Source organism: Schistocerca cancellata, chromosome 3 (assembly GCF_023864275.1).
Source record: "Schistocerca cancellata isolate TAMUIC-IGC-003103 chromosome 3, iqSchCanc2.1, whole genome shotgun sequence".
NCBI lineage: Eukaryota > Metazoa > Arthropoda > Insecta > Orthoptera > Acrididae > Schistocerca > Schistocerca cancellata.
This window is the reverse complement of record NC_064628.1, coordinates 230349471-230371202: the sequence shown is the minus strand read 5'-3', so window position 1 is coordinate 230371202 and position 21732 is coordinate 230349471. Positions and strand designations below refer to the sequence as shown.

General features: G+C 40.8%; 1 protein-coding gene across 1 annotated transcript in view; it reads right to left on the bottom strand.

Moving 5' to 3' along the window:
- Positions 1 to 21732, bottom strand: part of LOC126174862 (heparanase-like) — a 331149-nt gene that overhangs the window by 173371 nt on the left and 136046 nt on the right. The window contains exon 3 of the mRNA XM_049921262.1: positions 17300 to 17470. Coding sequence (XP_049777219.1) covers positions 17300 to 17470 — 171 coding nt within the window. The remainder of the gene's footprint in view (positions 1 to 17299; positions 17471 to 21732) is intronic.

Here is a 21732-nt window from a genome sequence, read left to right as displayed (position 1 = left end):
TGTATTACTCATGTTCTCACAAACATAAACACCACACAACCACCTTATAAACTATGCATCTGACCACAGAGCCCTTACTATAGAAACTGATGTAGGGAATGTATATGTAATAAATAACATTTTTGTATATAAATTAATTATGATATACTTAAGATGGCTTCAGAGAATGAAAAATAGGAACCGGGATACAATGCAACTGATGTGAATGATTAATGGAATAAGTTTCATCATCTGTTCAATAAAACCTTAAATCAAGCATATCCTGTAGTAATAGAACTCAAAAAAGCTGAGAAGCCACCTCCTGAAATAATTAAAGTGATAGAGCGTATGCTTTAGACCCAAAGCTGAAATGCTTAACTCTGTTTTCAAATATTCCTTTACAGAGCAAAACTCAGGAGAACTGCCCCCATTTAATCCTTGTACCAATGAAAAGACGAATGAAATAAGTATTTGTGTCAGTGGTGCTGAGAAACAGCTGAAATCATTAAAATTGAACAAAACTCCATGACCCAATGGAATCTTTGTCAGGTTCTGTACTGAATTTGTGGCTGAATTAGTCCCTCTTCTAACTATGATCTATTGTAGATCCCTCGAACAAAAAGTCATGCCCAGTTCTTGGAAAAAGGCACAGGTCACGCCAGACTACAAGAAGAGTAGTAGACGTGATCAACAAAACTACCATCCAATACCTTTGACATCAATTTGTTGTAGAATCTTAAAACATCTTCTGTACTCAAACATAATGAAGTATTTTGAACAGAATGACCTCCTCAATGCCAACCAGCATGGATAACAAAAACATCGATCATGGGAAACCCAACTCGCACTTTTCTCACATGGCATAGTGAAAGCTTTGGATCAAGGCATTGAGGTAGATATAGTGTTTCTTGATTTCTGAAAAGCATCTCTCTCAGTACCACACTGTAACATCCATGAGATAAATTTTAACTATAGTGCGATGAGAGGAAATTATGCCTCTAACAGTTATAAACATTATCTATCCGACATATGGAAAAACAGTGAAATAAAACAAAATTATGATGAATATTAATTATTTATATAATATTTAATGATGTAATTGGACATACCAATGTGTATCATACAAAGACAATGATAATTGTAAATTTCTTTTATGACCTGCATTTGTCTTCCTTTGTTTTTACCTTTTTTGGTTGGTTTTTGTAGGTTGCAGATGCAAGACGCATATCAAACTGACGTCTGTTAAGAAATTGTAATTATTTGTTATTTATTACTTGAGAATAGAGTTCTTTATTATTATAAATATGTGTGAATAATTATTTGTACCTTTAATTCCTCTCCCAATAAGCATTATCTGCGTTAATTATTTCTTTCCACTGCAAGGATTGCAGCCATTGATGATAGCGATTTGTATCACATTTTTATCTGTGTTTCTTACGAAAGTATCAAAGGTTTGCTTGATGAAAATTAGTCTAAGTAGTGCACAATAGAAAAGTCAAGTTTGATCGGCATTAGTTCAGATACTTATCCTGTTAAAAGGAAATTTGCTCTAACAATAGAAAGTCTCTGTCAATTGTCTGCCGCCATCTTAACAATTATCTCAGCGGCAAATTCAAATTACGCAACTCTGCAGACATAAATGCCAAAGGTAATTAAAATGTGTAAAAATAAATGTGCACCGGTGGTCCCGAACTCATTTTAATGAAAGTAATTCGAATCAGATTGGTTCTTTAAAAACAGTGCACATAGCACGATCCATATAACAAATTTTTTCTTGCTGATGTATGGAGCCGCAATTTGCACGAGTTGCGAAGGATATTGTTTCAGGTAACATACGTCAGTGTTGTGCACGGCTGATATTCAGTGGTTTCAATGATCATTTTGCTGAAGATAACTGTTTCCATTATAATCAATAGTTGTATAGAACCTGTTGTATGAACTGTGATTTAGTGACACTTACACAGCTTACAGACAACACTTTAACACAACATTAACTTGGATTTCTTTAGCAACTTGACCAAATCTTTAGCCGGGAGAAAAAATTATTTTGTGATTAGACACTGTAATGAAATAACATTATCATTTTCATTTACAAATTAGTTAAATACCAAACCACTGAATAACACAGCGAATGCCACAATACCTAGGCTTATTGCCAAAAGTATGATCATATGGGTTATCAAGTGAAATTTGTGACTGGATTAAGGACTTTTGCCATGGAGAACACAACATGTTATCTTGGATGAAGAGCCATCATCTGATGTAGAAGTAACTTCAGGTGTGTCCCAGGGAAGTGTGTTGGGAGTCTTGCTGTCTATGTTGTATATTAATGACCTTGCAGACAATATTAACAGCAACATCAGGCTTTTTGCAGAGAGTGCAGTTATCTATAATGAAATACTATCTGAAAGAAGCTGCGTAAATATTCAGTCAGATCTTGATAAAATTTCAAAGGGTTGCAGAGATTGGCAGCTTGCTTTAAATATTCAGAAATGTAAACTTTTGCTATACATAAAACGAAAAAAGTAGTGTCCTATGACAAAATCAATGAGTCACTGTTGGAACTGGCCAACTCGTACAAATACCTGGGTGTAGCACTTTGTAGGGATATGTAATGGAATGATCACACAGGTTCAATCGTAGGTGAAGGAGGTGGTAGACTTTGGTTTATTGGAACAATTCTGTGGAAATGCAATCAATCTACAAAGGAGATTACTTACAAATCCCTTGTGCAACTGGTTCTAGATATTGCTCAAGTGTGTGGGATCCAAACCAGATAGGACTAACAGGAGAAGGGCAGCATGAATGGTCACAGGTTTGTTTAATCCATTGGAGAGTGTCACAGAGATACTAAAGGAACTGTACTGGAAGAGTCTTGAAGTTCGATGTGAGCTATCCTGGGAAAGTCTGTTAACAAAGTTTCAAGAGTGGGCTTTAAATGATTATTCTAGAACCATACTACAACCCCTTACATATCGCTCACATTGGGATTGTGAGGATAAGATTAGATTAATTACTGCACACACAGAGGCATTGAACAATCATGCTTCCAGCACTCCATACGTGAATGGAACAGGAAGAAGCCCTAATCACTGGTACAATGGTACATATCCTCTGTCATGCACCTCGTGGTGGTTTGCAGAGTATAGATGTAGATGTAGAGATGCTAATTTACAGTGTTTTGGGAGTAAAGGAGACCACTCACCATACAGCAGAAGCATTGAGTTAATGACAGGCACACAAAAAAATGAAAATTTTGCCATCTTACAGAAGAATACTCTAATGAGCTGGAGCATGCATAAGTGCCCCCCCCCCCTCCCAAACCCATGCACACGTACACATGGAGCTACATTGTGCCTGCCAAACGCACAAATAGGAATGCAACACAAGGGCATTAGAGCTGGTGAGTTTGTGCTGTGCATAATAACAATTACATGGGGTTGCAGACTGGGAGGGGATGACAGGACAGGGAAAGAGGAGACTTTTGTAGAGGATGTGGGCACTGTGGGTTAGCAGAGAACGAGGCCAGGAGGACTATGGGAGTGAAGGAAGTGTTGCAAGGATGACTCCTATCAGTATAGTTCAGAAAAGCTGATGTTTGGGAGTAAGGATAGAGATGGCATGGTCAGCAAAGCAACCGCTGAAGGAAGAGAATTGTGCTCAGCAGAGTGTTCTGCACTTGTTGATCAACTCTGCTATTGACCACATTTGGCAGTGGTCATTCATTCTGGTGGACAGCTGATTCATGGTCATGCTCACTGTGCAGAAATTGCAGCAGATCTGGTATATGAGATGGCTGCTTTTACAGGTGGCCCTGAATCTGATGGGATAGGATAAGCCTATGACAGGATTAGTCTATGATATTAACAAAGAGATAGAGGGGCTGGCCAGTTCTTACCTCAGCTCAGTACAGCCGATAGATACACAAAAAACAGAACCGAAAATTTACGTTCCTAGCTTTTGGAACAAATGTTCCTTCATCAGGGAGGAGAGAGGGGAAAGAAAGGGAAGAAGGGAAAGTGGATTCAGTTACTCACAACCCAGGTTATGAAGCAACAGGGAAAGGAAAACAGGGAGGGTAGCAAGGATGGAGGCATGGTTGTCAGAGGGAAGCCAAAGATATTCTACTGTGAGTTCTGTGCCAGCTTCAAACCAAAGAGGATGCATACAGAAGTAAAGAGGTATATAGTATAAAGATAAACACAACTATGTAGGATGAAAATATGCGTGAATGGCTAAAGAGGAAAGGGAAAGAGGAGAAGACTGAAGAGTAAATGGGAGTGAAGTGGTATAACGTAGGTTCAGTCCAGGGGGATGGCGGAATGAAAGGATGTGTTGGAGTGCAAGTTCCCATCTCCGCAGTTCAGAGGGACTGGTGTTGCGTGGGAGAAGCCAAATGACACATACGGTGTAGCAGGTTCCTAGGTCCCTAGAATTATGCTGGAGGGCATGCTCCACTACTGGGTATTGGACATCTCCTAGGCGGACAGTTAGTCTGTGTCCGTTCATGCGCTCAGCCAGTTTAGTTGTTGTCATACCGATGTAAAAGGCTGTGCAGTGCAGGCATGTCAGCAGTATTGTGTATTCATTCAGCACAATGTAATGCACAGGGGTATGTACACACGCATGCCAGCTTATGTATGTGTACCCTACCTTGTTAGAGGATTCGAGTGAAAGGAAGCAAAGTTTAATTTTTTTTTCTTTTTTTTTTCTTTTTTTTTTTTTTGTTTTTTTTTTGTTTTTTTTTTTTTGTCCTGTTGATGAGTCCATGCTTTTACTATTCTGTAAGAGCACTCCTTTATATCTGAATTATTTGCTTTCTGCCAGAATTTTCCTTACCATGTTAATTTAAAATAATTTTTAACAATATACAAACCACCCAGGAAAAAATACAGAGACTCATTGACTAATTTTAAACCTACGAAACATGAATGTCAAAGTTTTTCCAGCTGTGTTAGTAAAAGAGCTTGGGAAATAATATATAAAGATGGTGAGGGAAAAGTAATACTGCAAACAATACAGTGTAAAAAATTAAATACTAAATGATGCAAAAGAAAAGTGTAAGCCCTTCATAGACAAGTTCAGCCCAATTAACACACATGAAATATATTACTGGACACCCGACTTCACTATTATAAATAGCACCCAATTTTTTCATCCATAGCTCTACTGAGGGGGACCTCCTGGCATTCATCTTCTAACTTCAAGCAAAAATGTCTTGCAGCTGAGATGTTATTTCACTGAACTACTAAAGAAATACCACAGAGGATTTCCTGACCTCTTAAAAAAAATTACTGAGATTCTACCACTGTATAAAAAGGGAATAAAAATTGACACAAAACACTACAGACCAATGATCCTTAACTTCTAAACTCAGCAAATTGTTAGATAAAGTAATATTAAATCAAGTCAAGGTATCTTTCATCGAATATTATGTATTCAACAATCTTACAGCATGGTTTCACAAAAAGGAGATCTATCTTAACAGCAGTAGCAACTTTTATACATGAATTGTTACACAAACCTTATGAAGGAGACACTTTCCTGGATATGAGTAAAACTTTTGATACAGTGAAACATACCATTTTACAGCAAAACTTTAAAGAATATAGGATGAGAGGGGACACCTTAAAACTACTTACCTCATATTTAAAAGACAGAAACAGTGTTTTAAGATAACATATAGAAGGAATAAACAGTTGTTAACAAGTAAATCAACCTACAGAATACCTCAAGGTGGTGCATCTCAAGGAAGTATATTAGGACCTTTCCTATTCCTTCAGTCTGTCAATGATTAATTTCAACCTCAAAAGTGCAAGCTCTTAGGTTAAGCGTATCACACATCTTTTGTCAGTTGGTATAGCGATATGCAAACTGCGGCCAACAGTAGTGAAATTAATTACAGTAGTCTGTCAACATAACTTACTGCAAATAAGCTACTCACAACTAAAGAGAAGAGTGAGACAATACAATTATTGCCTAACTATAATCTAAATATACACAATATGCACATTCTGCAGGCAATCATGTTTGTGAAACTTCATTCAGAACATAATGAGCATAACTACAATACATAGGGAAGGAAAAGCTTTCACATATTTACAAATCATAAAAAGACTGCAGGTCATAGAACACACACAATAGAAACTTTTTTTTTCAATAGACTGCCATCTAATTTTCCTCTTTACTAGTTCCACTGCTTCTATCTGGGCTCTCTCAAGGTCATTTTTAATATGTTGAATCCATGACATATTCTTTGATTTTCCTATATATGACATCATTTTATGTGTATGCCTCAGTGACGGGAACCTTCGAACATGTTTATAAAATTTCAGTCTTTATTTTCCAATGTTGGTTTGACAATTTCTCTATTGCTTTATGGGATTTCAGTCTGCATCTGTCTTTCAATTTTTCTGGGCCTAGAGTTGTCCTCACAATTCTTCATTCTACCTTCAGGATGTTTTCCAGATCACCTTTTACATTGAGAACTAAAGTTCTGCTTGCATAAAGAGCTTCAGGTTTAACCATTGTCTCATGTCTAACCTTTATATGTGTGGATATGCAACACTTCTTGTTAAATATGTCATGCCTTCTCCCATATGTTCCATGGACCTTTTGTGATCAAACTCTGTGTTTCCTTTTCTAATCCTGTTGGTCGTGCTATCTCACCAACACACTTGAAGTGTCTGACCATACTTCATGTTTAATCTCTGAACGTTAAATCTGATGCAAATGAAAGCAGTCTTTTCAAAAGATACCTGTACACCAGCTTTTTCAGTATGTTCCGTCAGGACTTCTATATGCTTACCTACTGTTATTTCACTTGCCATTAGTATTTATAAATCATCTGTGAAAGCCACACAAGTGATCTTGATGTCATATTTAGCTTGACCAAGTTGAGTAGGCTTCCAGAGATTCCAGTTTTCCTAACTAACGTTTTACCCATGGATTCACCTGTACCATGTATGTCACATATATAAGGGGTGTTCAAAAAGAAATGAGCCAGAGACATAATTACAGAAACCAGTACCTGTATGTTAGAAGTATTGACCCTGGCTGTTGAAGACATTTGTCCCACTGTGACACATGGTGGTGAATGGCTGTCTCATAAAATTCCCGGGGCTGCAATGTTAACCAGTTCCGCACCTACAGCTGGACGTCATCGTCTACATGAGTGCACGAAAGGTTATGCTGACGTTCTTCTTTGATCAAGATGGCCCCCATCCGATTCACTTCCTGCAGCACTGGACAACAGTTAATGCCCAGCATTACTCGCAAACCTTGACCACCCTTTGCCAAGCGATCAAATCAAAACGACCAGGGTCTCACATGTGGGGTCATTCTGCTCCCCGACAACGGAAAGCCTCATACGGCCAACACAGTCACCCCTTATATTACACAAATCTGCCCATTCTTCCTCTCTCTGTTCATTGTCTCCTCCCCACTCTCCATCGAACATCTATTCCCCCTCTCATTATACATCTCCTCCTCCCCTTTCTCACTCTCTGCCCATCTTCTACTCTTTTCTCTCTCTCTCTCTGCCTGCCCTTCTCCAACTCTCCTCTCACTCTGTTTGCTTGTTGCTTGCCTCCTCTCTGTCTGTCTGAACATCTCCTCCTCTCCTCTCTCTCTCTCTCTCTCTCTCTCTCTCTCTCTCTCTCACACACACACACACACACACACACACACACACACACACACACACACACACACACAGGTGTTGCCAACCCTTTTCACCCTCTCCTCAATCTTGGAGGAGCTAGGTGGTTCTTAATGCACAGTAGTTATTTCTAGACAGTAAGTGTTATGTGTACCAAGTCTGACTGAAATTGGTCCAATGGTTTAGGAGAAGATGTGGAATAAACATACATACACACATACATCCATTTTTATAATGTACTAGCTTTTTACCCGCAGCTTCAACCATGTACATGTGTATTGCCTGTATTTCCTACATGTGTGTCGGATTCTCTGCTGTTTTACACCATGTGATTCCAGAGAAGATACTAAATTTATCTGTGGTATTCAGCAGAGTGACATGATTTTCAGTCCCTTAACATGTTAGCAAAAATGTTGGCTCATTCTCATGACCTGCAAGCAGCACAAATAATAGATAACTTACACTTCATACTTTCAAAATATTCCCAGTCATCCAAATACAGGAAAGAATAACCAAAAGGTAGTTTTAGAACATTTTTCTGTCTCATGCCACTCTCATCCCCATACCTAGGGGAAGTAAGGGTGTCTTACAGCCACAGTACTTCCACCTGTTTCCTCACATAAACTTCCTTTTACAAGTAACTATTTCCCCTTTCCATATTCCACCGGCCTCCAACACCTCCCCCTCTCTGCGAACATCTCCTCCTTCCCATTCTTTCTGTCTTCTGCACTTCCTCTGTCTCATTATCCATTTCCTCCTCCCCTCTCCCTCTACTCAGCCGTGCATGTCTGCACATACAACACCTAGAACAAATTCTGGGGCATCCAAGATGTCAGGTGTTACCAATCCTTTTGGCCCATACCACCACGTCTATGGGAGAAGACTAGTGGTTTTTATCCTGCATGACTTCTTTCCAGCAAATAAGTGGTATGTGTACTGAATTTGGTTGAAAAGGAGCCATTTGTTTAAGAGGAGATGCAGAACACATGGACACACATGCGCAAAACAGAAATCCATCTTTATATATGAACCAGATTTTTACCCACAGCTTTATCTGTGTATGTATATGTCACATATATTGCATATACTGTCCTTTAGCCCCCCCCCCCCAAAAAAACCCCTTTTCTCTCTCTCTCTCTGTCCATCTCCTGCTCCCCACTTTTCTGTCCTTATCATTCTCTCACCTCTCTGTCCATCCCATGTCCTACCCCCCCCCCCCCCTGTCTAAACATGTCCTCCCCCCTCTCTCTGTCCCTCTCCAACATCAAATCATTTTCACTTCCAACCCCACCTAAATGGGAGGTGGTTCTCAACCACATAGCACTTTTTTTTTTTCAGATAATACATATTATGTCCACCTAGATTTGTGACAATATTATGAGAAGGAAAGTTGCTACTCACCATACAGCAGAGATGCTGAGTCGCTGATACTCACAACGAAAAGACTTTCACAATTAAAGATTTTGGCCATGGGTTTTTGTCAACAATATACACACACATGCACAGACACACTCACACAAACGCAACTCACACACATGACTGCATTCTCAGGCAACTGAAATCAAATTGCGAGCAGCAGCACCAGAGCATGATGCGAGTGGCGACTGGGTGGGGGTAAGGAGGAGGCCGGAGTGGGGAGGGGGAGGGATAGTATGGTGGGGCTGGCGGAGAGTGAAGTGCTGTAGGTTAGACAGAGGGCAGGGGAGAGGGGGGGGGGGGAGTAGCGGAAAAGGAGAGAAATAAAAAGACTGTGTCTGGTGGTGGAGTGACAGCTGTGGAATGGAAACAGGGTAGAGGCTGGATGGGTGAAGACAGTGACTAACAAAGGTTGAGACCAGGAGGGTTACAGGAATGTAGGATGTATTGCAGTTCCCAACTGTGCAATTCAGAGAAGCTGGTGTTGGTGGGAATGATCCATATGGCACAGGCTGTGAAGCAGTCATTGAAATGAAGGATATCACGTTTGGCAGCGTGTTCAGCAACAGTGTGGTCCACCTGTTTCTTGGCCACAGTGTTCTGTGGCCATTCATGCCAACAGACAGCTTATTGGTTGTCATGCCCACATAGAATGCAGCACAGTGGTTGCAGCTTAGCTTGTAGACCACATAACTGGTTCCACAGGTGGCCCTGCCTTTGATGGGATAGGTGATTTTAGTAACCAGACTGGAGTAGGTGGTGGTGGTGGTGGTGGTGGTGGTGGTGGGAGGATGTATGGGACAGGTCTTGCATCTAGGTCTATTACAGGGGTATGAGCCATGAGGTAAGGGATTGGGAGCAGGGGTTGTATAAGGATGGATGAGAATGTTGTATAGGTTCAATGGATGGTGGAATACCACTGTGGGAGGGGTGGGAAGGATAATGGGCAGGACATTTCTCATTTCAGGGCACAATGAGAGGTAATCGCAAAACCACAGGATCTAAATAGTCCAAAACTTTGTAATCCTTACAAGTTACAGATTACAACTGTGCTAAGCACTGTCACTGAAGCTGCTATCCTCACAGATCCAACAGCAGAAGAGGTGTCTCTCTTATCCCATACACCAATGATCCCAACCAATTTACTCATTCATTCATTTTAAGTGACTTCAGTTCTCAACCGAGATTTCATTTGCAATAATAATAAACAAACCTCTAGGTCAGAGAGAGGGCTAAGAGGACAAAGAGGTGAGAGGGAGAAGGTGAGGATATGGACACAGAGGAGAGAAGAGGGGATGGATACAGAGAGGAAGGTGGAGGAGATGGACAGAGAGGGAGGGGAGGGGGGGAAGGTGATGGTGCACAGACAGAGGGCTGAGTAGGAGAGGATGAACAAAGAAATGGGGGAGGAGAAGGTGGAAAGAGTGAAAGGCAGGTAAGGAGTTTAGGATGTACATCAAATTCCCATACGTAATTAGCAGTTGTATAGGGTGCACTTGTCTCCCCCCCTCCCCCCTCTACACACCCGCCCACACCCTGACCTTCTAGGATGTCAAAAACCGACTGTCAGTCAGTTGAGTCATATGTGTAGGGAAATACTAGTATTCAATAGAAGATTTCAAATTGTAGCAACCCCTTGTGATATTCTTAGTAGGTATAGCCACTAGTTTATTTTTGTAACAGAAAACTGGTAATTTCTGATCATCACTAACTACAGCAATGTACGCGTTCATCTTTTACTGGTAAAAGAAGTACAATCAGTACAACATTGTATCTCTTCATACAGATAATCTAAAGCTGTAACAATCTCGTTACATGGAGAGTAAATAAATAAATAAGGACAATGTGGATCAAGATCCACAGACCTGCAGGCCTAAAAGGTGAGCTAAAGTGAGAGAGTAAACTGAAATGTCTGAAGATGGCCTTGTAAGCCAAAAACCGGTTAGCAATAAAAGTAATATTGTAGAACAAAAGCAAACTGGTGCTTTTCATTTATTGAAATAATGAGAATTAAATAATGAAAGAAGAGAGATGGAAGGAAATGAAAAAGGAATTGGCAGGGAGAATGGCAGAAGTGGGTCAGTCTGTATAACATAGACTAGCTCAGAACATTGCACAGATATTGGGGAACTGAAAGAAATATTGTAGTGACAATTCCCACCTACGAAATTCAAAACAGCTCACACTGTAATAAGATACAAATGACATGAATTATAAGGGAGCCACTGAAATTGACCAAACTGTGTTTAGTGGTACACTGTGTTACTGAGGAGTCAAACTTGCCTCTGGCCAGAATTTGACTGTGACCATTAGCCCTCGAGCGGGCATGCCTGTGTATAAAGTGCGCCAACCAAAAATAAAATGGTTTTGTGAGGTTCCATTTCTGTTTCACAACTGCAAACCTATACCTATTCCTTCTGTATTGTTTCAGGTAACACAGCAATAAATTGTGTTGTCATACGTCCAAGGGAGCAGCAGTTATATAAAACACAAAGCAATCTTGGCGAGAAAAAATTTACAATCAATTCAAAAAAATGACCCCAGTTATGAACTAGCAACATAATCCCACATTGAGGCAGTTGTCTACAAGATAATTAGTGATCAAAGAAGCAGCTGACCAAGATCTGATGCAACTGCACTGCTTAGTGCTTCAAATGCACCATTACTGTCTCTTTAACACCTGTCCTTGGCAACAGAGAGTTATAGTGAAAATTTATTTCATTATTGCTTAATAAAACAGTAGTTTAGCTCATATTATGTAAGTTTATTTTCTCCTTGTTGAAATAAACTAAGATTAAACTGTGATTTTGATCATACATTTTTACCTTGGTAACATAAAGACAGCTATTCCATTCGTGTATACAAAGTGCACCACGCGCCTGCGGGTGTTATGAAAAACAGCGCACCTGCTCAAGGGTTAATCTGAGTGATTATGAACAATCAAAGTATTTTACTGTAATTGCAAGGAGTTTGCATCTGATGCAACTGGTTTCAAAAGGGCATTTGATAAAACAGGACATATCTGTGACAGAACTGGCACAACATGTGCAGGGTGAATGCATGGAATAGGTATTGCAACTAGGTTTCACCACACAGATATGAGCCATGTGATGTGAATTATTGGGCGTAATAAAATTGAAGAGACACAGAACATAAAGGGAGACAGGACTTAGGTTGTAAAATTACAAGACCAGATACCTACACCCTTGCCATCATCTTGTATCACACCAACACACAGTCCAAAACTTCTTGTTATCTGTACCATCGATGGGTTCTTGAATCTATAGGTTTTATATACGCATTTTGTGCCGTTTAAGGGAATGGGGCAGGTAATAAAAATTTTAGGCTAAAAGAAGAAGAAGAAGAAGAAGGAGGGGAAAAAAAAAAACAACCCTTGATTCAAATGTGCATTTCTTATGCACTTTACACTTTACACATCATAACAGTTACTGTGAGATAGGTCAATGGAAAATGTAACCAACTAACAATTGTTAATGTTTACCCTTTTCCGAATTAGAAAATCATGATTGTACCTTGTGGTCCCAAAATACAGTTGGTGGCACTTTTACCACCAATAAAATTGTTTTTCCTTATTTCATACACTGTCATCTTTGTCAACCCATTGCTTTGACTGTAGTTTTGTATGCACTTGCACCTTGATTAATGCGTGCATTTCTTATGCGCATGACACATTCCACATCGTAACAGGTACTGTGAGATAGATCAATGGAACATGTAACTAAGTAACTAACTAACGACTGCTAATGTTTACCCATTTCCAAATTAGGGCATCACAATTGTACCTTTTGGTCCCAAAATACAGTTGGTGACACTTTTACCACCAACACAATTGTTTTTCCTTATTTCACACACTGTCATCTTTGTCAACCTACTGCTTTGCTACAGTTTTGTATGCATTTGCTTGGCAGCGCCAGACATCTTTCATATTATGCTTAACTTTTCTCTGTGAAATTTATTGTAATTTTCTTCATCTGGAGTTCATAAATGCAGTCTTCTTCATGTGCTCAACTTCATTCAGGATATTATGAACCAGTCACATGAGATGAATATCATTTCGGCAATCTCATTAATCTTAATGAGGCAGTCTTCTATCATTACTTTTTCAGAAGAACTCTTAAATAGACTCCCAAAACATACCAAATACCCAGTGCCCATAAAACACAAGCAAATTCATATATCTGAAAACAGATGTGCCTGAGTGCTGGGTAAAAGTCACCATTTATCTGAGGCACAGTTCACTTTTTTAAATAAAAATCACTGAATGACAATTCTCTTCAACCATTTCAATAAAATGTGTTAGACCAATTACTTATTATGGGTATCAACAAATAACTGCATATTGCGCATCTGAGTAGAGCTCAGTATTAGCATTTTCATTATTACTTCCAATCAGGCATTTCACAATTCAATACTTTCATTTTGATTTTTTCTTTTATTAAATTATGTCATATTGTACACGGCGTCATTAAGAATCTGATGTCATTTCAATAATCTATAACTTGGAAATTACAAGAATCGTGGCTTGTTGCAAAATGTTTAGAAGCTCTCATAGTTTTTCCCTGTATCCTTTATCACAGATTTGACTCTAACTGCATCAACATGGTGACAGACCAAGAGCAGGTGCAGTCTGTCATCTCATCTGCAGAATCCAAATATATGACAACAGTACTGCAGAATTAATGAAGCCAGTATGGGAGGGCACCACTAGCAAAAAAACAAGCATAATGAGGTGGTTCAGAACTTTAAAGCAACCAGAATGTCAAAGACCTCCTTCGAAGTGTGTCCCCCTCTGTGCCCCAAGCACTTGTTGGTCAACTGCATGCTACTTTTTAATGCAGCCGCCAGAAGTCAATTAGCCGTGCACCATGCAAATTGCAGGAAATAACATCAACTGTCTATAAAGTGAATGGGTTGTGATGGTTCCATCACACGGGATGAGCCCTGCCCCTATGTTATGCCATTAGACTTCTTTCTATGGGATTACATCATGGATAGTGTGTACACAACACCAGTCAATGATATTGCCTCCCTTCATGCATGAAGCAGTCTGAACTTGTGATGATGCAATGCTGACCTGCACACAGGCAGAAATATAATATCACCTTTATGTTCGACAAGTAATGAGCAAGGCACACACTGAAATTCTTGTGTGTCAGGAAAAAGGAAGAGTTGCTAAATGCCATACAACAAACCATGATGCTCTCTCTCTATTAGTTTCCAAGTTATGATTTTCTGAAATACAGTGAGATCTGATGGACACCCTATTTAGTGGTGTGTCACCGATGATTCTTTATTATATTAGGTGTGTTAAATAAGTAATGCAAAACATTATCTTTTTGATAGCAGGTTGGTTTTATTCAGGATTCCAACTCACCATCTTACTCCCCACTCTTTTCACTGCAATATTCTATTTTTTAACATAATTTCTGCTCAGTACATCAGCCTTATGCCACCTTACTGGGAGGGCTTGTATGCTTGCATGATACCACTCTACTGGTTTGAGGTGATGAACTCATGTTTCATCACCTGTGATGATATTTGATAAAAAATTGTCACTATCAGCCTCATAATGCACAAGCAATTCTTCATTGCTTTTTATGGTCTTCTGTTAGGGGGCAAGGAACCCAGGGGGCACACACCTTTGAGTACTCCTACTGGTGAACGAGTGAGTCAGGCCCAACAGAGCTGTCCAGTTGTGTACTGAAACATTTGATTTTGATCTGTCAATCACCTCGAATGAGGGTGTCCTTACATTCCAACATTCCAGGAGTCACAGCTGTGTGCAGCCATTCGGCATGTGGGAGATAGGACAGGTGCGCAGGATCTTGTTATGACAATGACAGATGCCTTTCCCAATGCCTCACTGTGCTTGTGTTCACTGCCAGGTCTCTGTAGACATTCTGCAAGTGCCTATGAATATCTGTGACGCTCTGGTTTTCTGCCAAAAGAAACTCAATAACAGCACTCTCGTTGGAATGCATCTCCATTACATGTGACATTTTGAAGGCTATGTGTAGTGTTGTCACCTGTCGGAACTTATGAAACTATAGGGGCTGACGTGGGAATGTTCCACAAAGTCACATAACAAATTCCACTTGTTTTTTCATCTGAAATTGGCTGAGAAAAAAAAGTGTGTTGCATTGCATTGCATTGCATTGCATTGCATTGACTACCCCTTACAGATGTCAATACACAGCTGCATGTGGGTCATATGTACATCAAATATAGGAAACCTATAAGCTGGTGAGTTAATCACAGGAGGTGAGTGCAGAGGGCAGACTGGCACAGTATTCCTGCAAGAACTCAGCATGAGAGATCTGTTTACACCTCCAGATGAGGAGTGAATGTTTCATGTGAAAAAGGAGAACATTAAAGTGTAAGTACTTCTATGAAGGAGGGCATTATTCCACCAAGCTGTATTTTAAATTACTTTATTTGCACTACTAGTTTCAGGCACAGCCCATTCTCAAACGTATCTGTAGCATTAGATGTGGGTACATCATCCTCCTCCTGCCAAAATATGCGTGCCATGTGTATTCGTGCATAGCATCTTTGTCAATTTGCATCATCTTGTAATGCACAGGTATAAAACACAATTCTTCCTGGAAGTGACAACATGTATGACTGTGTGTGGACCAAGCATCCACATCTGTTGCTATAGACGCACTCAAGAATGGGTTGTGCTCAAAACTAGTAGTGCAAATAAAATAATTTGAAAAACAGCCTGGTGGAATAATGTTCTTTTTTAAATTTATTGAGGCTGTAGAGCCCAACCAGAAGAAAATGAGTTAAGTATTGCTGTTTGTTGGTTGGCTAGATGTGTACTGATATGTGTGTGATTTACATTGAGGATGATGTCAATACCAAGAAAAATGGCATGAACTTTAGAAATGAATCCTGTGAAAATGACATGAGATATTCAAAGAATTCCAACAGCTCATCTCACCATAGGTCCATGTGATTAAAAATATCAATAATGTATTGAAACCATTCAAAGCGATATGAGGATTCCAAGAAAACCTCCTTCAAGTAACATGCAAAGGGTTGACACAGTGAGGAGCTACCCTGGATCCCATTGCCATGCTATTGATCAGCTTTTATGTTATGAAATACTTTCCAGTAAATACAAAGCTCATAAAAGAAAGCAGAAAGGATATTACTAGTCTGTTATCAGGAAGGCACTGGTTGATGCTGTCTTCGGCAAATGACAAGCTAAGTACATACAAAAGTTCAGTGTGGAAGGAGATAGCACTAATGGTGACTAGCAAGTTGTGTGGTGGGAGGGGTACAGGTGTCAATTTCAAGCAATTCAGCAAATGCCTTTAGTATAAGAGGGGATTTTTAGTGCAGTAGGTTGCAGATATTGATCCACTAAAGCAGCAAAACATTCTGTGTGCACTTTGGAGCTATGGGATAACATGGGTGGCCTGAGTTTGAGAATTATTGGAAGAAGGTAGAAGGTGGGAGTATATGATTTGCGTGGAATGTGAAGATAGAAGAGGAGAATGTTTGGTTTCAGTGGAATAAAATGATCAGTGGATTCAGATGAGTGTCACTTGGAGACTTTTGAGTTTTAAGATGTGATTGTAGATCAGTTTGAACCAGAATGGTGTGACCCTGACAGTATAAGGAGCAGTCAAATGAAAACGAGACAGATGGAAAAAAGTAAGTAAACTGTTTATTATTTCAAAAGTAACCACAATAACTGTTAATACATTTATCCCACTGTGAGACAAGACAGTTAGTGCCTTAATGGCTATCGATTTGCTTCAGATGAAAAGGTGCGTGCCTAGGTAAAAATCAAGGTTTTGTAGGCAACTGCAAACATTTTTTCCATGAACGTACTGACTGTCTTGTATCACAGTGAGATAAATGTATTAACAGTTGCAGCAATTACTTTTGAAATAACAATTTACTTGCTTTTTCCATTTGCCTTATTTTTATTCGACCAAATAAAATTACTTCTGAGATCACAGACATAAGAAAAGGAATTGGTGTTCAAGGCATCAGAAGCAGTGATGTAGTAATGAAACACAAATGACAACTGAATACTTTCACTCAGCCTTTGTTACAGTCAATCAGTTTTACTTGTTTCAAGAGTTGCTAATACTGTAATGTACACTACTCTTCACTTTTTTATTCCTACATTGGCAGTTAGCTATTGCTGTATTCAGTATACACTATAATGTGCAGTAATAAGTTAAATGATATAAGAAGAGATACCATTTCCAAGTTGCCATGAAACATTGCAAGCAAAACCTGTTGATACAGTCAACAGCTTCTTTGCATTTGTACTGTCCCACATGTTGTTACGCCTCAACAACACATTCAAGTCAAACAACAGCCGCAGATCGGTTTCTTTAACAAAACGATTCATTGTCAACCAGTCTTCCACTGTAACAGAAAGAAAGTTCATAAACATACATAAATATATGCTATCATTTATGGAATTTTTCTATTTCTACTCATTATGTAGAAATGAGAAAGAGGATACATTATGCAAAGTGTGCACTCTCCTCCTTACTTGCCACGGACTCACGCACAAACAGCTTTTTAATTAGAGATAGTTGCAATGTTGTAAATAAGGCACTTCTGTTACATTAGTGGACAGCATAATACTTGCGGCTTCCATTAATGCCAGCAGATCTAATACCAGATGCATTAAGATAGGAAACTTCTGTGCGAAATACATTAAGCATATCAGCATATTTTATAGCTTACAGATTACTGATATCTGAAACACAGGACTATCCTTTTTGAAAGTTGTGCAGACAGTTGGCACTCATGGGCTAGTGTGTGTGTGTCTATATAGATGATGTGACTTACCAAATGAAAGTGCTGGCAGGTTGACACACACACAAACGAACACAAACATACACACAAAATTCTAGCTTTCGCAACCAACGGTTGCCTCATCAGGAAAGAGGGAAGGAGAGGGAAAGATGAAAGGATGTGGGTTTTAAGGGAGAGGGTAAGGAGTCATTCCAGTCCCGGGAGCGGAAAGACTTACCTTAGGGGGAAAAAAGGACGGGTATACACTCGCACACACACACACACACACACACACACACACACACACATCCATCCACACATATACAGACACAAGCAGACATATTTAAAGACAAAGAGTTTGGGCAGAGATGTCAGTCGAGGCAGAAGTGCAGAGGCAAAGATGTTGTTGAATGACAGGTAAGGTATGAGTGGCGGCAACTTGAAATTAGCGGAGATTGAGGCCTGGTGGATAACGGGAAGAGAGGATATATTGAAGAGCAAGTTCCCATCTCCGGAGTTCAGATAGGTTGGTGTTAGTGGGAAGTATCCAGATAACCTGGACAATGTAACACTGCGCCAAGATGTGCTGGCCATGCACCAAGGCATGTTTAGCCACAGGGTGATCCTCATTACCAACAAACACTGTCTGCCTGTATCCATTCATGCGAATGGACAGTTTGTTGCTGGTCATTCCCACATAGAATGCATCACAGTCTAGGCTGGTCAGTTGGTAGATCACGTGGGTGCTTTCACACGTGGCTCTGCCTTTGATTCTGTACACCTTCCGGGTAACAGGACTGGAGTAGGTGATGGTGGGAGGGTGCATGGGACAGGTTTTACACCGGGGGCAGTTACAAGGGTAGGAGCCAGAGGGTAGGGAAGGTGGTTTGGGGATTTCATAGGGATGAACTAAGAGGTTACGAAGGTTAGGTGGACGGCAGAAAGACACTCTTGGTGGAGTGGGGAGGATTTCGTGAAGGATGGATCTCATTTCAGGGCAGGATTTGAGGAAGTCGTATCCCTGCTGGAGAGCCACATTCAGAATCTGATCCAGTCCCGGAAAGTATCCTGTCACAAGTGGGGCACTTTTGTGGTTCTTCTGTGGACCCTTCACCTCAGAAAACTATCCAATCTCCTGGTTTCCCACCTCCGGAAAGGCAACTCACTCACCCTTCACAACCTTTCCAGCAAACCTCAACCACCTCTCATTGCACACAAACCCAGTCTCTCCCATTTACTCAATCTCCCACTTCCAGCTCCACTCCCTCCAAAACCTCAAAATTCCAATCAACACAATCTGGAACCACAACACCCTAATTCAGTAGTTAACCTTTCCTCCAAACCTCTCTCCCAATCAGAAACCTCTGTCCTATCCAAAGGCCTCACCTTCAGCCCCACTTCCAGATTCAACCAAACAGCCCTCGTCAAAGATTTACTGTCCTACACTCGTACTCTCTGCTGGAAGTATCACTTTGCCACGAAGAAAAATGATCCTAATTCTACTCCTAATGATCCAACTCCCCAAGACACTACCCAAATTGAACCCTGCCTGGAACAGTTCCGTCCTCCGTCACAGCGGGACCCACCTCCTCTTCCTCAAAATCACCCTCTCCAAACCTTCCAGGAAATTCTGACTTCCAGCCTTGCCTCTCAATCCTTCTTAAAAAACCTTAATCCTACTCCCAACATCACCACTGCTGAAGCCCAGGCTATCCATGATCTGAAGGCTGACCGGTCCATCTTCATTCTTCCAGCGGACAAGGGTTCCACGACCGTGGTACTTGATCGTCGGGAGTATGTGGCTGAGGGACTGCGTCAGCTTTCAGACAACACCACATACAAAGTTTGCCAAGGTAATCCCATTCCTGATGTCCAGGCAGAGCTTCAAGGAATCCTCAGAACCTTAAGCCCCCTACAAAACCTTTCACCTGACTCCATCAACCTCCTGACCCCACCGACACCCCACACCCCTACCTTCTACCTTCTTCCTAAAATTCACAAACCCAATCATCCCGGCCGCCCCATTGTAGCTGGTTACCAAGCCCCCACAGAACGTATCTCTGCCTACGTAGATCAACACCTTCAACCCATTACATGCAGTCTCCCATCCCTCATCAAAGACACCAACCACTTTCTCGAACGCCTGGAATCCTTACCCAATCCGTTACCCCCAGAAACCATCCTTGTAACCATTGATGCCACTTCCTTATACACAAATATCCCGCACGTCCAGGGCCTCGCTGCGATGGAGCACTTCCTTTCACGCCGATCGCCTGCCACCCTACCTAAAACCTCTTTCCTCATTACCTTAGCCAGCTTCATCCTGACCCACAACTTCTTCACTTTTGAAAACCAGACATACCAACAATTAAAGGGAACAGCCATGGGTACCTGGATGGCCCCCTCATACGCCAACCTATTCATGGGTCGCTTAGAGGAAGCCTTCTTGGTTACCCAGGCCTGCCAACCCAAAGTTTGGTACAGATTTATTGATGACATCTTCATGATCTGGACTCACAGTGAAGAAGAACTCCAGAATTTCCTCTCCAACCTCAACTCCTTTGGTTCCATCAGATTCACCTGGTCCTACTCCAAATCCCATGCCACTTTCCTTGATGTTGACCTTCACCTGTCCAATGGCCAGCTTCACACGCCCGTCCACATCAAACCCACCAACAAGCAACAGTACCTCCATTGTACTTGTGATCATAAAGCGGTTACGGCATCGATGATTTCAGCCGTAAATAGGAATATTAAAAAGGGTAGGAAGATTTTTCTGTTTAGAAAAAGTGACAAAAAGCAGATTTCAGAGTACCTGTTGGCTCAACACAAAAGTTTTGTCTCAAGTACTGATAGTGTTGAGGATCAGTGGACAAAGTTCAAAACCATCGTACAATATGCGTTAGATGAGTATGTGCCAAGCAAGATCGTAAGAGATGGAAAAGAGCCACCGTGGTTCAACAACCGAGTTAGAAAACTGCTGCGGAAGCAAAGGGAACTTCACAGCAAACATAAACATAGCCAAAGCCTTGCAGACAAACAAAAATTACGCGAAGCGAAATGTAGTGTGAAGAGAGCTATGCGAGAGGCGTTCAATGAATTCGAAAGTAAAGTTCTATGTACTGACTTGGCAGAAAATCCTAAGAAATTTTGGTCTTATGTCAAAGCGGTAGGTGGATCAAAACAAAATGTCCAGACACTCTGTGACCAAAATGGTACTGAAACAGAGGATGACAGACTAAAGGCCGAAATACTAAATGTCTTTATCCAAAGTTGTTTCACAGAGGAAGATTGCACTGTAGTTCCTTCTCTAGATTGTCGCACAGATGACAAAATGGTAGATATCGAAATAGACGACAGAGGGATAGAGAAACAATTAAAATCGCTCAAAAGAGGAAAGGCCTCTGGACCTGATGGGATACCAGTTCAATTTTACACAGAGTACGCGAAGGAACTTGCCCCCCTTCTTGCAGCGGTGTACCGTAGGTCTCTAGAAGAGCGTAGCGTTCCAAAGGATTGGAAAAGGGCACAGGTCATCCCCGTTTTCAAGAAGGGACGTCGAACAGATGTGCAGAACTATAGACCTATATCTCTAACGTCGATCAGTTGTAGAATTTTGGAACACGTATTGTGTTCGAGTATAATGACTTTTCTGGAGACTAGAAATCTACACTGTAGGAATCAGCATGGGTTTCGAAAAAGACGGTCATGTGAAACCCAGCTCGCGCTATTCGTCCACGAGACTCAGAGGGCCATAGACACGGGTTCACAGGTAGATGCCGTGTTTCTTGACTTCCGCAAGGCGTTCGATACAGTTCCCCACAGTCGTTTATTGAACAAAGTAAGAGCATATGGACTATCAGACCAATTGTGTGATTGGATTG